A 17,061-nucleotide genomic window follows, 5' to 3' on the forward strand; every position below is an offset into this window, starting at 1 on the left:
CCTTGCCATTCAGTATTTTCTTTTATAAAATTTTATGTTATTTTCATGTGTATATTTCTACCTTTCCCAAGGCTCTTAAAGACTTTGATTATAGCTCAAAAGAACTCTGTGAATTGCCTCAAAATTATTATTATTATTGTTATTATTAATGTTGTTGTCAAAGTACTCAGAGTTTACTGAAGTACAACAGAGAATATACTGTATCTCAAGTAAGTCAATGTTCAGTACTAGAAAATAAGCATATATGAACTTAGGAATGTTTGGGGATTTTTTTCAGTCTCTTTATTAAAGAACCATAAGGCACCTAGACAATAGGAAGTTACACTTCCCATTTACTTGTGCCCAATTAGAAATAAACACAATATTATAAATCAATACTAAATTAGTCAAATTTCCTTTTTATGTTTATATGACCATATGATAGGGTAGAATCTGAAGTAATCAGCTTTTATAAATAATGGGTAAAAGAAAATTTACCCATTATTCTAATGGGTAGATGGGTTCTAAAACAAATATTTAAGCAACCTCAGCTTTGATATTGTATTTTCATAATGTGGTAGAATCATAAAATCTGAAATTTGAGAGGTATCTCAGAGGCCACCTATTTTGGCTTATCTCCCAGTATGGGATTTTTATTTCTGAGGTGATTAGTAAGAAGTTATTTTGCCTGAACATTTTCTATAGTAAGGAGCTAACTATGCCCCCAGAAAAAGCTATACCAGCAGTTCCCAAACCTAGTTGTGCTTTCAGATTCTCTAGAATATTTTACATGATTATAGATATTTTTATAAACTAATATATAAAATATATTTAATATCAATAAATATTTTTAAAATAACATTTCTGTTGGCCCAGCATTGGGTTGACATTGTGTATTTGTACTTTTAAAAGTTCTTCAGGTGTGCCTGGATGGCTCAGTCAGTTAAACATCTACCTTCCACTCAGGTCATAATCTCAGGGTCCTGGGACTGAGTCCTATGTTGGGCTCCCTGCCCAGCAGGGAGTATGCTTCTCCCTCTCTCTGCTTATGTTCTCTCTCTGTGTCTGTCAAATAAATAAAATCTTTAAAAATTTTTTAGGGGCACCTGGGTGGCTCAGTGGGTTAAACCTCTGCCTTTAGCTCAGGTCATGATCTCAGGTTCCTGGGATCGAGCCCCGCATCAGGCTCTCTGCTTGGCAAGGAGCCTGCTTCCCACCTCTCTCTGCCTGCCTCTCTGCCTCCCTGTGACCTCTCTCCCTCTCTCTGTCAAATAAATAAAAAAAAATTTTTTAAAGACTTTTTTTTTTTTAATTCTCCAAATGCAGGACACACAAGTGGCTTAGTTGGTTAAGCTTCTGATGCTTAATGTTGGCTCAGGTCATGATCTTTGGGTCCTTGGAGCACCATGTTGGGCTTGTGCTCAGCAAGGAGTCTGTTTGAGAATTCTGTCTCTCCCTCTCTTTCCTCCTCCCGGCCATGCTCTCTCTCTCTCCCTTTCCATCTCTTCCTCTCTAAAATAAATAAATAAATCTTTTTAAAAAAATTCCACAAATGCTTCTGATAACAGCCAACTCATTCCTCAATTAGTTTAGCTATTAGAAAACTATCCTCTGTATTTAGCTCATATAACTCCTCTAAAGAATTTTATTTATATTTTCTACTTCTGTTCCTCTTGAGTTGCATAGAAAAAGGAACATAAATGGTTGATTTTAATGAAAATATTTTAAATTTTGAAGGTAGATAATATCTCTCTTCCTCCTCACTCTGTGATTTATTTTCCTCTTCTCTGAATGCTCTCTCTTCCTTGGAACTTACTCATATGACATGAAACTTTACTCATATGACATATGACACACTTTACTCATACAGACCTTTAATCATAATGATTAACTTCCTTTGCCACTGCCCCTTTCTCTTGTCCTAATTTCTTAAAGATAACCACAAATGATCTCAGTGTCCTACAGATGACATTTCCAGAACACACATTATTGTCTATCTTGTTAGTTTATGAAAGCACCTGAGGATCTTGTATTTGTTCTCTCTGTTCAAAGAGCTCTTCCCTAATATCTGCTTGGACATCTCTCTTCCTTCTTTCAAGCCTATGTTCAAATGTCAACTTCTCAGGGAGGTCTTCCTTGACCAGTCTTTTTAAAACAGAAGTCTCTGATCCCCAGATTTACTTCCATATTTGTTTTCCCTCATAGCCTATCAAACCTCTGTTATGGTAGATAGTTTAGTTATCTACTTTTTCATTGTCTTTATCCCCTCATTAGGATGTCAGTTGTATGAGAACAAGATTCTTTATCTGCCTTTTTCTTTGCTATGATTGGCATACAGTAGACACACATTTATCATGATGAATGTATAAAAAATGCTGAATTATGCATTATATGTATTTTAGCCATAATACTTTAGAACACTGAATAGAAGAGAAAAATGAAATTCCAGTTTTGAGTTTGAAGAGACACTAGAAATCCCATCATGTGAGCTGCTTCTATCGCAGATGAGAAAATTAAGGTGCAGAGATAATCATATATGCAGCAAGAGGTATATAGAAAGGCCTAAAATCAAGACCTGGATCCCAACTTTCTTTTTATTAGATTAGCTTTTGAAGAAGTTCATCCTTAGTGTGCCCTGAAAAGATTTCCTTCTGAAATATTAGATACCCACATTAAGATTTGAATCTTTGGTTCCTTAAATTACCCATATATACTTAAATGTAATATCTGGTTTAATCATGGACAAATAATTTTAAGATATGATAATTTTAGAAAGGGATTTTCAAAAAAGCCTAATAAAATATACTATATGTCTTCTCAAGGAGAGATATACATTTCCCAAATATGTTTTTCCATATATGTTTCCCACTTATGCCTATTCCACATGTTAGCATTTTCAAGTCCAGAAAAGGAAAGAAAGAAAAGGAAAGGAGTACATTTTAAAGCAGATAAAATGATAGGTGGGGAGGAGTCCACTAGTAATACACTGATTTTTTAAAGTGTATTTTTAAATCAAATCTGATAACTGGCAACAAAACACTGTTATTACAGCCTTATCCTGAAAGTTTTTTTGAAGGTGCATATTGTAATTTCATATTCTAGTGAAATTACTGGTCTTTAAGAAAAAATATTCACTAGGTATCTAGATAAAAAATGTCTTATAAGGGACATGCAAGGGAAAAATCTAGACTGTTGTTAGACTTTTAGACAGCAACATTTTGTGCAAGAGAATGGAGTAACATACGAAACACAAAATGTAAAGAAAATGTAAACTAAAGATTTTATATCCAGCAAAAATGACCATCAGGTACCAAACTGTTGCCATGAAAAAACTCAAGGAACATTGTTCCCATATACATTTCCTGAAGAATATTCTCAAGAACAAGATTCAGAAAACCAAGATAATTGTGAAAGAATTGTGATAGGACAAGTTAATCAGCATTAAATATGTACTTATTTATAGTATCAAGTCTAAATGAAAGTTAAAGAAGAGAATGTTTTAAGTTTTCAAAGGCCATATGTTCTGACAATGTAAATATGGATGAAACACTGAAAAGGGAGTGGGGAGAAAATTAGACTAGAATATGCCTCCCCCCAAATTTTTAAATTGTTTTCAGAAATCATAATTTGTAATGGTAGTACTAATATTGATATACTGCAACTGTTGTATGTATAATGGGGGATAAAGCAAATGAGTCATTATTAGATATCCTAACTCTATCATCTTCTATACCTCAATAACCAGAATTCACAGTGTAAAGGAGATACAAATGTAATATATAAAATGTTAAAACCCTGTAATACTGAAATAGAATTAGTAATATTTATATGAACCTATATTGTCTCTCATGTACATGCATACAATTCCAACCTCTTTCAACAGAAAAGGAGTGTAAACAATGGCCAGCCCAATAACAGTCAGTATCTCTATGCATCAATTATGGTCTCAGATATAATTTTCCAATAAAGGAAACAATAAAGGAAACAAGAGTGTCTTTAAATAGCTGTTTCACTTCTGGGGACATGAAATACACATAAGTTTAGGACACTTTAGTGTACAAGACAACAAGAAAACTATCAAACACTACTAGGATGATGTCAGAAGAGCTCAGGAGCCAGTATAAAGAGTCTCCCACTCACCAAAGATGGGATAATTTTGGTAAGAATTACAAGTACAGTAAGGGTAACAAGAACCCTGTGTGGCTGTCAGTTAAGCGTCTGCCTTCAGCTCAGGTCATGATCCCAGAGTCCTGGGATCGAATCCTGCATCAGTCTTCTTCCTCAGCAAGGAATCTGCTTCTTCCTCTGCTTGCCATCCCCCTGCTTGTATTCCCTCTCTGGCAAATAAATTAAAAAAAATTTTAAATACAATGGTAAAAACACATAAAATAGCTAACAAATGCCCCCAAATGGCAGCATAATAAGCTTCTGAATTTCCGTCCTCCTATAGACACACTGAATGTACATCTATATGCAGAATAATTCCCTCTGAGAGAAACATAAAACAAGGAATGATTTTTATTTTTATTTTATTTTTTTAAAGATTTTATTTATTTATTGACAGAGATCACAAGTAGGCAGGAAGAGAGGAGGAAGCAGGCTCCCCGCTGAGCAGAGAGCCCAATGTGGGGCTCGATCCCAGCACCCTGGGATCATGACCTGAGCCGAAAGCAGAGGCTTTAACCCACTGAGCCGCCCAGGTGCCCCAAGGAATGATTTTTAAAAAGCTGTATAACTCTGACATATCAGGTGAACGAGAAAATCCCCACATGGAGACTGATCGGAAAGGTTGGGACACATAAAGCAAAAATACCACCCCAGATAAAGTGCCATGCCATCAAGAAGGAACCCCTAACTCCCAGCACTGGAGAGTTTGGACTTAGTGCCCCCAACTAGGACCCTCAAAACACTTAGCTCTGAAAGCCAAAGAGGCTTATGTTCACAAGTCCTACAGGATCATAGCAAACAAAAGTAATTCTTAAATGGAGGTAAGAACATATTAGATAAAGGGCTAGTATCCAAAATCTATAAAGAACTTATCAAACTCAACACCCAAAGAACAGATAATCCAATGAAGAAATGGACAGAAGAAATGAACAGACATTTCTCCAAAGAAGACATACAAATGGCCAAAAAGCACGTGAAAAAAAAATGCTCAACATCACTTGGCATCAAGAAAATACAAATCAAAACCACAATGAGATACCACCTTGCACCTGTCAGAATGGCTAAAATTAACAAGTCAGGAAATGACAGATGTTGGTGAGGATGCAGAGAAAGGGAGCCCTCCTACACTGTTGGTGGGAATGCAAGCTGGTTCAGCCACTCTGGAAAACAGTATGGGGGTTCCTCAAAAAGTTAAAAATAGAGGTACTCTATGGCCCAGCAATTGCACTACCAAGTATTTACCCCAAAGATAAAATGTAGTGATCTGAAGGGGCACCTGCATCCCAATGTTTATAGCAGCAATATGTACAATAGCCAAACGATGGTAAGAGCTCAGATGTCCAACAACAGATGAATGGATAAAGAGTGGTATATGTATATGGTGGAATACTACTCCACCATCAAAAAAGAAAAAAAATGAAATCTTGCCATTTGCAACAACATGGATGCAACTAGAGAGTATTATGCTAAGTGAAATAAGTCAATCAGAGAAAGACAGTTACATGATCTCACTCATATGTGGAATTTAAGAAACAAAACAGAGGCTCATAGCTGAAGAGAGGGAAATCAGATGGAGTCAGAGAAAGAGAGACAAACCATAAAACACTCTTAATCATAGGAAACAAACTGAAGCTTGGTAGAGGGGAGAAGAGTGAGGGGATGGACATTAAGAAGGGCACATAATGTAATGAGCACTGGGTATTATATAAAACTGATGAATCACTGAGCTCGGTCTCTGAAACTAATAATACACTATACGCCAATAAATTGAATTTAAATTTTGAAAAGCGAAAAAAAAAATGGGAACATCTCTATGGTTGTATATCCAGGTTCAGCAGAGAGGGAGCATGCAAAAATGCTCATCTCCTAGTTTCTCCTTGGAACAGATATGACTGTATACTGTCCCAGCTGCTACCTTAGGGCCCAGCTCCTAATCCACCTGCACCTAGGTGCTCTCTATGATCCTCCGCTTTGGGTCACTGACAGATCTTGGGACACCCTCAACTACTGGGAGCCACCAAGAACAAAGACAACAACTTCAACAATCATGAAGACCCTAAATCTTCAAGATTCCACCAAAATCTGTTAGAACTAATAAATGAATTCAGTAAAGCTGCAGGATACAAAGTTAATGTACAGAAGTCAGTTGTATCTATACACTGATAACAAACTATCAGAAAGAGAAATTAAAAACAATCCCATTAACAGTAACATCAAGAAGAATAAAATACTTAAGAATAAATTTAACCAAGGAGGTACAACACTTGCATACCAATAATGACAAAATATTGTTGAAAGAAATTAAAGATCTAAACAAATAAAAAACTCCAACTACAGACTTGCCAAAAGAATTGAAGAAAGCTGTTTAAATTCTCAGCGCTTACTGAAAGACCAGTACATGAGGAGTTAACCAAAGTTAGAGTACTCCCTTAGAGTACAAACTAGCAGTATTGGCATCAACTGGGAGCTTGTTAGGATGCAGAATCCCACCCTACACCTACTGAATCTGAATATACTTCGTGTCAAGATCCCCAGGGGATTCCTCTATACATTGTCTCGATAAGCGATCTATACAGTTGGTATTCTGAGATAAAACAGACTCGTGTTTGGTATTCACTAATAGCGGTGAGGATCCCTCAGTGAAACAGCAATTTGGATACTAATCAAACTTTGTCACAGAAAGTAGGAAAACAAATAAAGAAAGCAATCAAAGGGTTGACAAATAATGGATTAAAATAGTACAGCTAAAGTAATAAAGTTGTGTCCGAAGGCCTGAGTTTGCAGAAATTCAGTGAAACCACTGGAGTAATCACTTTCAAGGCTTGTAATTCTTCTCTTATTATAATTGAAGAGGCACCAGATGCACCTGCAAAACTAAAGCCCTTGGTACTATTCCTGTGTGACCTTGGATAAGCCACTTCACCTCCCAACATTCTAGTCTCTCCAGCTGCAGAACAAGATTTATAACGTTCCTTAGTAATGGGATTGAGATTCTCATTTGGACGAAATTTATGCAAGTGCCAAGTATGATTATTATTTTAGCTGACAGATAAAAAGATTGTCATTTGTTTTTGAATGTGCTGTGAAGCAGAAGACACAAGGATAAAATTATGCCGATCGTCCTTTTTGTTTTGCCTGCTTATGGAGTTTGATTGAACTTATCTGAATCCTGAATCCCATAATAAATATGCAACATAACAAAAGATTAAATGAAAGACCACTTAATTACCTGAATCAGAGCTCGTAAAAATGTATATGTGTTTGTGGCAGCGGGGGGGAGGATTGGTGTAATTAGTACCCGGAATTTAGGAAAATTTTGTCTAGCAGGAAAATGTATACATGTTTGGCAAAAATTGAGTGACAGGTCAAGAACTCTTCAAGCTAAGAAGATTATATCAACAGATGCATTCCCCATCTGCTCACTGAATGCACAAAAATGGAAATGGCATTTTTTTCTATCAGTTGAAGTTCCAGTTATACTCAGAGGCCATGAATCATACCATGCCAATAGCCAAGACTGAAAAATGTAAAACATGAATAATAGAAGGCAAGAGTTAGCTACTTTTGATGTGAAATAAAAGCTATTTTCAAAGAGATGTTCTGGTCTTCCTCATGAAACTCACACTCCTATTCCTAAAAGGCCTGATGCAAAGACACACCAGAACAGCAAATCTGTGTTTACACCAAAAGGCACACAATCTAACTGTAAAAACTGGCAGTGCACAGTCTTATTGGGACACTAGGGCACCAGCACCACAGATGGATTTTTCTCAACTATGTAATAACACAGTGGTTTGTAAATCTCCCATTTTGAAGTAATGGGGGTATCCATGAGACACTGAGATCGTATAAAACATTCTTCCCTGCTAGGGGTATAGTGATAATTACTTCTGTGTCTTGCAGTGCTATTTATGGGAGATTGGTAAAAGTTTCTTAAGTTCAAATGAAAATACCAGAAACTCATATTAAGAAATAAACCATCCACCTTATTATTCATTAAATTACCATTTATCAATGAAGATTTATAAATGGCAACATTTATGCAGGGACTAGAGCCATTATAAAGGACAATAAAGATAGTCATACCTGTCCCCAGCAAACCCCACATTGGTCCTTACTCAAATGTGATCAACAGCAAGCTGAACATTGTTGTATTTTGGCTCACGCATCTTTTATAGAGAATTCTCAATCCATCTGACTGCAATTACTTGAACTTCAGAATAGAAATACAGGATCTTAATCAACATTTTTCAATGACTCTGGTTATTGCTGCTACTATTTGTTACTGCAAAGATCTATACAAGGTGATCCTAAAACTCAGAGACTCTGTTTCTCCCAAGTTAATTATGTAAAACGATTAACAGCGTGGTTTGTCTCTCCATGCTGAGGCTGAAAAGGAGTTCTATAGATAACTGGCTTTTATTGTCTTTGGGCTAAATGTTTCCTGGGTCAGTATTCCCTACTATGAGGAAGTTTTCAACTGAACTGTGTTGCATTACCAAATGCAGATACTGGGATCCTGACAAAGTATCAGTTGTATGGGAACGAGACTTTAACATCCTTAAACTATTTGATCCTCACAACAAAGCATCTGTGGGCATATGCTTAAGAGGAGGGTGAGAAGTAGCATCACATCAATGAAGCAAATTAAACATAAGAGGAGAAAACCAGATGCTCTGGATATGTAGGCAACAATGACTATTTGTAAGCCAATGGAAGTTCTGAGAAAAGCTGGATATAGCCAAAATAGAAAAATTGTGGCAATTAGTGACTTCCTCCTTAGAGGTATGGAAAGACCACAGTGTGGACTATCATGGATAACTGACCAGTCTGTTGTTGCATGGATGTTTCTATTCATGACAGAAGGTGCTGCTCCACAAGACCAAATGCACTGCCCCAGACCTGCTAAACACCTAATGATTTGTGTGGTAAAATACATGTTACTGGGAAAACAGAGGAGGGAAGGATCTTTAGATGCTCTGAAGTTTTGGATAGAAAACTGAACCACTTGGAAGCACAGATGGTGTTTTCAACACTTCTTCTTCCTAGCAGTTGGGACTTTGGAAAGGATAGAGAAATCTTGGATGTGAACAATTGGCTCTACAGATGGTGATGGTGAACTGGTTTGGCCAACAGTCTTAAATCTCAGACTGATGGGTTCCTATTCACAGAAGAATTAGGGGAAGGAAGTGGAAGGAGAGGAAAAATGGATAAAGGAAGCATAACTTAACACACAAGGGAGAGAAAAATGTGTATTAAGTTATGGCTTATTTATCTATTTTCTCTTTATAAGTAGAAATAATCAGAAGGCCACATCTTAAACAGCCAGCTTGGGTAGCAACCAGGGATGCAAAAAGGTTTACCAAATTTCAACTGATAAAACAACTCTGAATAACTTAATTACGTTTGTCACTTGGCACTCAGAACATAGTCATGAGATATGGGAGTCAGTAAATAAATGCCACTAAAAAATGAGAAGGGCGGGGGAGCCTGGGTGGTTCAGCGGGTTAAAGCCTCTGCCTTCGGCTCGGGTCATGATCCCAGGGTCCTGGGATCCAGCCCCGCATCGGGCTCTCTGCTCTGCAGGGAGCCTGCTTCCTCCTCTCTCTCTGCCTGCTTCTCTGCCTACTTGTGATCTCTGTCTGTCAAATAAATAAATAAAATCTAAAAAAAAAAAAAAAATGAGAAGGGGGGATGCCTGGGTGGCGTTGGTTAAGCATCTGACTCTTGATCAGGTCTTGATCTGAGGGTCAGAAAGGAAAGGAATGGACAGGACAGGACAGGAAAGGAAAGGAAAAAAATGAGATGGGGTTTGTGATAATATTGATAATTATGATGTAGTGTTCCATGATTCATTAGTTAAGTGTAACATCCAGTGCTCATCACAGTACAGTTGTGTCTTCTAATATGAGTAACAGAGGACATTTAAAGAATATGATTAGGTGTTGAGGTAAGTGGGAGAACTTTGGTTCATTTGATGTGGGTGATTTTTGTTTGTTTTTACTTGTCTATTTCTGTAGTATTCTGATTTTAAGTTGTATTTTGAAGGTATATCTCCTTAAATGGATGGAGCCTTGTTCACAAAGTAGCCCCAACAACCTTTTTTTTTTTTTTTTTTTTTAAGCAAATGCACATCTTAGCATGCTATAAAAAAGTATTAAGTCTCACCACCCTTGGAAAGTAGAGACTGCATTCTTTGCTTTCCACATTTGATTAAGAAGAAGTTTTAGAATGAATTTTGTTAGCAGGCCCAGCAGAAAGCAGTAAGCAAAAGTGAGGTACTCTCTGTGGCAGTATGTTGTCCCCTTCAGTGTCACCAGACTATCCACCTCCAGGAGATGCATCTTTCCTTGCGACAGTTGCCTTTGTCCTTGTGAAGGGAAACATCCTGTACCCACAGGGATTAATTCTCTCATGTAACTTTAATAAGGTGCGGGGGTGTGTCCTCAATGACACAGTGACAGAATTCTTCCCTGATACACATTGATCATTACCCTTCAGAGCTAAAGAAAGTTCTATTTCCTTGGATTCTTTGCTGCTTTTAGTTCAAGCTAATACAGTGATTTTGTTTTCTGGGAATGTTAATGCTTGTTTACATTCCGGAAGCCAGTCAAGACTCTGGATTCTCATTTAAAGTTCATAACCTCAAAGTTGTGATAAGTGTGCAGTAAAAGTTTGATGTCAAGGATGTGGCCATCAAAAGGTATTTCACCCATGGAAAAATATTTGTTTATTTTGAAATCTAGAAACAATAGCTCATCAGAAATATGTATGTTGATACATTGTCTGGCTCTAAATCCCCCCTTGCTGCACACTGTTTTTGTTGTTTTATTTGTATAATTTGACATGAGGAGATTTTGCTGTGCTTCACTCGTTTCTGACTTCGAGATGATAGTATTTACTTACTGGATGTTGAATTAACATTTCAGATAGATTTTACACATGAAGGTACTTTTTTGTATCATCTGGGATCTTCACAAATTCTGTCCACATTAGCAAAACTCTATCAACTCTTTTTTTTAAAAAAGATTTTATTTATTTATTTGACAGACAGATATCACAAGTAGGCAGAGAGGCAGGCAGAGAGAGAGGAAAGGAAGCAGGCTCCCTGCTGGACAGAGAGCCCGATGCGGGGCTCGATCCCAGGACCCTGGGATCATGACCTGAGCCGAAGGCAGAGGCTTTAACCCACTGAGCCACCCAGGCACCCCAAAACTCTATCAACTCTTAAGCAATATCTCCTTTCCCGTGTGATAATATACTATAACAGAAAAAACACCAAACTCAGAAGGCCTGATTTCTAGGCCAAAGACTGTCCTTCATGAAATATGGGACCTTAAAAACATCATTTAACCTCTGGGCCATAGTGTCCCCATTTTACAGGTGGAAAAATAATAATGTATCCCTGCCTATCTTAGCACTGTTTATAGATCCAATAGGAAAAAAGTTACCTGGAAGCATATTGTGTTATAAATGTACTCAAACATTTAATAACATAATTGTTGATGTGCCTAAAATGCAAATGGTTCTTCAAAGATTGTGTTTTTATTCAATCCTAATAAAAGGCCTGTTGAAAGCATTTTGCTGGGAGCTAATGCAATGTTGTAAAATGTACTGGGATGTAAAATGTACTGAGAGCTAATGTCAATTTGATACAGGAATGAAGCTTAGACAGTCCACAAACACGGGTGGTCAGTATATCCTTTCAAACATCTCATTCAGCATCAGTCTTCTCTTCTGAAATTCTGAAGAGCTAATCAATTCAAGGGGGAGCCCATAGGTAAATGTCTGCACACCAAGATCCAGATCCTGATTTAAGTATGAGCCATGCACTGTGAAATTGAGGCTTGGCAGATCATGAAATGAGACAACCTGCAGTGAAAATTTCAAAATACATAGCATCTTTCTCAGACTCACTATTTCGCCTCTTAAATGTGAGGCTCAGAGGTATCTTTTCATCACCTGAAGTTTCAGATCTGCTGAAAAGCCTGGACAAGCGTTTTGTTGAGTCCCTTGAGTTCCATGCTAGCAGCAAGGCAGAAATGCTTTTGGCCTGGCAGTTTCAAGGCAGGTGTTACCAGTTGGTTGCCTGAACCATGGAAAAACCTCCTTCTGGCCTTTTCTAAATGCCTGATTCAAGCAGCACTACCTCCTGGTGGGCCTGCCAGGGAGAATTAGTTTCAGAACACACTCAACAGGAAGTGGACTGAATTAAGCTGCTGGAGGAATTAGGAATGTATATGTCAATGTTGAAAAAAGTTTGCCCAAAACAGCAATCTTGGATCTGGTGTCACTGAAGTTGAACTGCCTTTTGTTTTGTTTTTTTGAGGCTAGTCAAGAGGTTCAGCTGCTTATATTGGAGTTTTTTGATTCATGATAGTAAACTCAAGTCGTAGCAAGTCCTTTATAAAAGACAGTCTTAAAGATTTTTTTTTAAATTTATTTATTTGACAGAGAGGGATCACAAGTAGGCAGAGAGGCAGGCAGAGAGAGTGAGAGGGAAGCGGGCTCCCTGCTGGGCAGAGAGCCCGATGCGGGACTCGATCCCAGGACCCCGAAATCATGACCCGAGCCGAAGGCAGAGGCTTAACCCACTGAGCCACCCAGGCGCCCTATAAAAGACAGTCTTAAAGCAGTTGAAGGCGAAGTATTACAATATCACGTTAGTGTTACAAATCTCACCAAAGATTAGAAGGTACATGTTCAAGTCCCGCCTTCTGAAATACAGGGTTTCCTCACTTTGAAGAAGGTGAACACTCCAGAAAAGCTAGATCCAATCTTCTGGTGGTCTTCCTGGTTTAAGAAAGTGATGTGGTTGGTAAGAAAACAAATCCTCTGGCAAATTTTATTATTGGTTTTAAATGTAAAATGAATAATGAAAACTTTTCAGTGGTTCTTAGGTGTTTGAGAGTTGTGTTTACTTAGAAAATCTCACAGAAGCTAAATGACTTGCCTAGAAAAGTGAAGAAAGCACATACCACACAACTGGGGTTAAAATTCCATAAGGTTCCAGGTTCACTGATCAACTACAACACCCCCACGCTCCCCACTGTGCTGATCTGCACCTACTTGTTTGGCAGGTTTCTCTTCTTTTGCTATTTTCCCTCTTTCTGCAAACTTGCTTCCTCACAAACCTGGTATGGGTTCTTGCTTACTGCCTTCATCACCCCTGAAGGCCAGTTTGTCCCTGACCCTGCGGTAAGCATGGATCTTGGCCAGAAATGACGAAAGTGAGAGCTATCATTTACTGTCTGCTGCAGGCAGATGGCGTGCTGAGTGCTTTATACAATACCCACCACTCTATACTGGTTTTTGAGGTGTCCAGGATGATTTGTGTGCACCACTGTGTAACTCGCTAACTCAGGGGAAGTAAAAGATACTGCCTGTATTTAAGTGATACAAGAGATAATTGACCCCTGTCTCTTAATTTTGTTCAAGAACCTCAGAGTCACTGATTAAGAGTGCCAGACTATGAATGTCTCTCTAGGTTCCCTCATAATAAGGATGGCTTTGACCAGGTGCCAACTTCTCCATTCACCCCTTGGATTTGGCTGGAGTTGGAGGTGAAGCAGCCTTCCGCCCTTCTTACTGAGAAATCCCGTTTCCCTGCTCTGAAATCACTACTATGCACCTCTGACTCTTGCCTTCTGCTTTGCTTTATCCACACAGGTAACGACATTGACTCAGGAGGTCTCTCAGTTAGGTAAAGACATGAGGAATGTGATGCACCTTCTAGAAAACGTTCTGTCACCCCAGCAGCCTTCACGGTTCTGCTCTCTGCACGCCACATCTGTGTGTCCCTCCAGGGACAGCTTACAGACCAGGATGACCTGGAGTACTCACCAACCTTGCCTACACTTGCAAGCCGGTGGAGCCGCTTACACTCAAGCACAACTCTGTCACGGTAATGTCACCTCAGACATTTGGAGTGTGGATCCCTCCTCCGTGGGGAGCAGCCCTCAGCGAACTGGAGCTCACGAGCAAAATCCAGCAGACGGTGAACTTTATCACTCTCCAAGCCTTGATTATTCACCTGCCCACTACCAGGTTGTCCAAGAAGGCCACCTGCAGTTTTTAAGGTGCATCTCTCCACATTCGGATTCTACACTGACACCCCTGCAGTCCATTTCGGCGACTCTCTCCTCCTCAGTCTGCTCCTCCTCGGAAACGTCTTTGCACCTGGTTCTCCCAAGCAGGTCAGAGGAGGGCAGCTTCAGCCAGGGAGCCCCAAGTTCCTTCAGTCTGGAAAACTTGCCAGGATCTTGGGACAGGGAAGGCGTGGCGCTGGTCTCTGCAGAACCCTTGGAGAACTTTCCCCTGGAAATCGTCACAAGCACAACAGAAACGAAAGATAATAAAGCCATAAACGTATGATATTCGCGCACGTGCAGCAGCTGCCCGTTTTAGACCCACCACTGCATGACAGCTTTCATTTGCCTTTTTTGCCTCGGGCAGGTGTGAAGACTGAGCAGAGCGGGAGTCTTGCCCGAGAGTGCTTGAGGAGCCAGCCAAAGGCAGAACCACGTCCGTACTGTAGCAAACACTGGCTAGATCCTTAGAAACATAGCAGAAACAGTTTCCCATACAGGTATTCACTTACCGGTCTGTTTGACAGACTTTTTAAAAGTCCAAAGACCCTGAGGGTCTGAGCAGCTAGAAGTCCCAGACAAAGAATTTGTGGATTCGTTTTGTCCTAGGTGACTTTTGTGAAGTGCAGCAAAGGTTTTTCCTGAGTGCCTGTTTGTCATTCCTGAACAATATCCGTAGCGCTGTTGGCCTCGGGAGTGCACAGCTCCTGCTGATCTATTTTTCTTTTTGTGAAGGCAAAGGGACAATTATCACTGCATGTCATCTCCTAGACAATCAGTCAAATAGAGCTGGTGGCCAGTGGTTAGCTATTGCACGTTATTTGCCATGTAAATGAACATGTCTTTATTTATCGACAAAAAAAAAAAAAAAAAGAGAGGCTATTTTTATATCCTTGGTATGAAATATGTATTTAAACTATTTAAAATATTTATAAAGAAATGAATGTTTTCTTTTCATTTTGGTAAAAAGGAAAAAGCTTGCCGTTTTAACAAGAAATGCACTACTGTTATGTATAGTAGATCAAAAGTTATTTATTATTAAGAGGATGTAGTTTCAAAAGGAATCCCCCTTTTATCTGCATGCAGTTTGCAACCAATGTATCCTTGCGCTTCTGGATTACAAAAGAAGCGTGAGGTCATATTTTATTAATGAAATAAGAACACGGACCCAGTGTCCGGTGTGTGGGCCCTGGCGTGGTGGTAGGGAAGGCTTCACCTAGTCAAGCTCTGCTGACTCACGCCCATGACCTGAATGAAGGCTTTCCCCACTGAGCTAGCATAAATATCTCTCCTCCAGGCATCACACTCTGTTGTTCAGGAGCCCAAAATTGGTCTGTGGGATATGAGAGCACAACTACTTTAAGCCATTTTGACCTCAAAATGAGGGAGAGAACCTTGGCTGTATCCTTTCCGTGTGCTATTCTTGAGCGAGAGGTTGTAGACCAGTGTAAATTCCAAAACGGACACACGCCTTCTGAGAAATGACTTGTGAGAGTGAGGCCAGCTTACCCTGGATCAGCATTTTCATTTTTTTCTGTAAAGCCTCAACAATGTGTAAGTTATGCGGTGCAGGTGTTTTCATTCTCATTTTGCAAAGAGATAAAAAGCCCCAGAGATTACACAGCTCGGATGTCGGAGATGGTCTAGAACCTATAATGTCCCCTGCCTCTCAGTCAACATGCAAATTCAGATGCTGGCTTGGTAATGAGTTAAACACCCTTCACTCAACTTTTATTTGATGTTTAAGAACATTTAGGGCCAACTCATCCCAGACATTCTTAGAAAACATCGCATTTACATTTTGGTGTCCCCCTGTTCTTATTTCACATTAAAAAGAATAAACAATCTGAGAATTGTATCATTAAAAACATCTAAACAAACCAAAACCTCTGATGTGTGAATCTTGTCCCCTAAAACTGGCTAGAGCAGCAGAAAGAAATCTGTAAGAAAAAAGGGAAGAGTAGATTTTTATCAGGCAAGTTACTCGAGACAATGTGTTCGATTTCACCTCTAAAATTCAATCCCTCCTTATCTATGTGAATGGGAAAATGGAGGCAAAGGCAACTTTCTACATTTAGTGCATTTGTGTTTGTATTCATTCTCCCTTTTGCTCATCCTGACCTGTATAATCATTTTTAATACCATTCAAAAAGAACTAACTGGTGTTAGTGTGTGAATATTCTGGCAGACTAGCCCTACTATTACTGATGCTAACAATAATGACTGACATTCTGTTTTTTGAGTAGTGACTATGTACCAACAGATATTTCTAAATTAACACATGTTACATATCTTCATATAATTGTCAAACAATGGTAAAAGTGACTTACTATTATCCCCATTTTGTAAATGAATATAATTGGGCCATGGACTTTTTTTAACTTGCCCAGTCACACTGGTTTAAATAATAAATCCAATATCCCCATGGCCACTCTGGGTACCCTTCCGTTCATGTCCAAAGCCATTCTTGTCTTCAATTTTACTAGTAATTACTTCCTTTTGAAACCTATGAGTAGAATAAAATATTTGGGGTTTTTTAAGGAAGCATACACATGGGACAAATTAGTAAAACTGTGAGGATCTGAGGAAGCCCCAGTGAAATGCCCAGAAACTTGCCCATATTTTTCCAGCCAGTCCCACCTTCTCTGTATCTACTTCTAGCGGCTGACTGTAGTTGGCTTAAGAATCAGATGCCTGCCCTCAGACGTCTGCAGCTGGGCAAAAATGAATGAGCTGCCGCACCAAGGACGGGCCCCCACTGATTTCTTAGAGGAGGGCAACTGCCTCATCTCAATCAGTCCCAACTTCCTCCTTATGCACCTTTCCC

General features: G+C 39.1%; 1 protein-coding gene across 1 annotated transcript in view; it reads left to right on the forward strand.

Annotated features, from left to right (window-relative positions):
* KCNH8 (potassium voltage-gated channel subfamily H member 8) overlaps positions 1-14,520 on the forward strand; it is a 386,460-nt gene extending 371,940 nt beyond the window's left edge. Inside the window, exon 16 of the mRNA XM_046003267.1 lies at positions 13,816-14,520. Coding sequence (XP_045859223.1) covers positions 13,816-14,520 — 705 coding nt within the window. The remainder of the gene's footprint in view (positions 1-13,815) is intronic.
* The last annotated feature ends 2,541 nt before the right edge of the window (positions 14,521-17,061 follow it).

This window comes from Meles meles, chromosome 4 (assembly GCF_922984935.1).
Source record: "Meles meles chromosome 4, mMelMel3.1 paternal haplotype, whole genome shotgun sequence".
NCBI lineage: Eukaryota > Metazoa > Chordata > Mammalia > Carnivora > Mustelidae > Meles > Meles meles.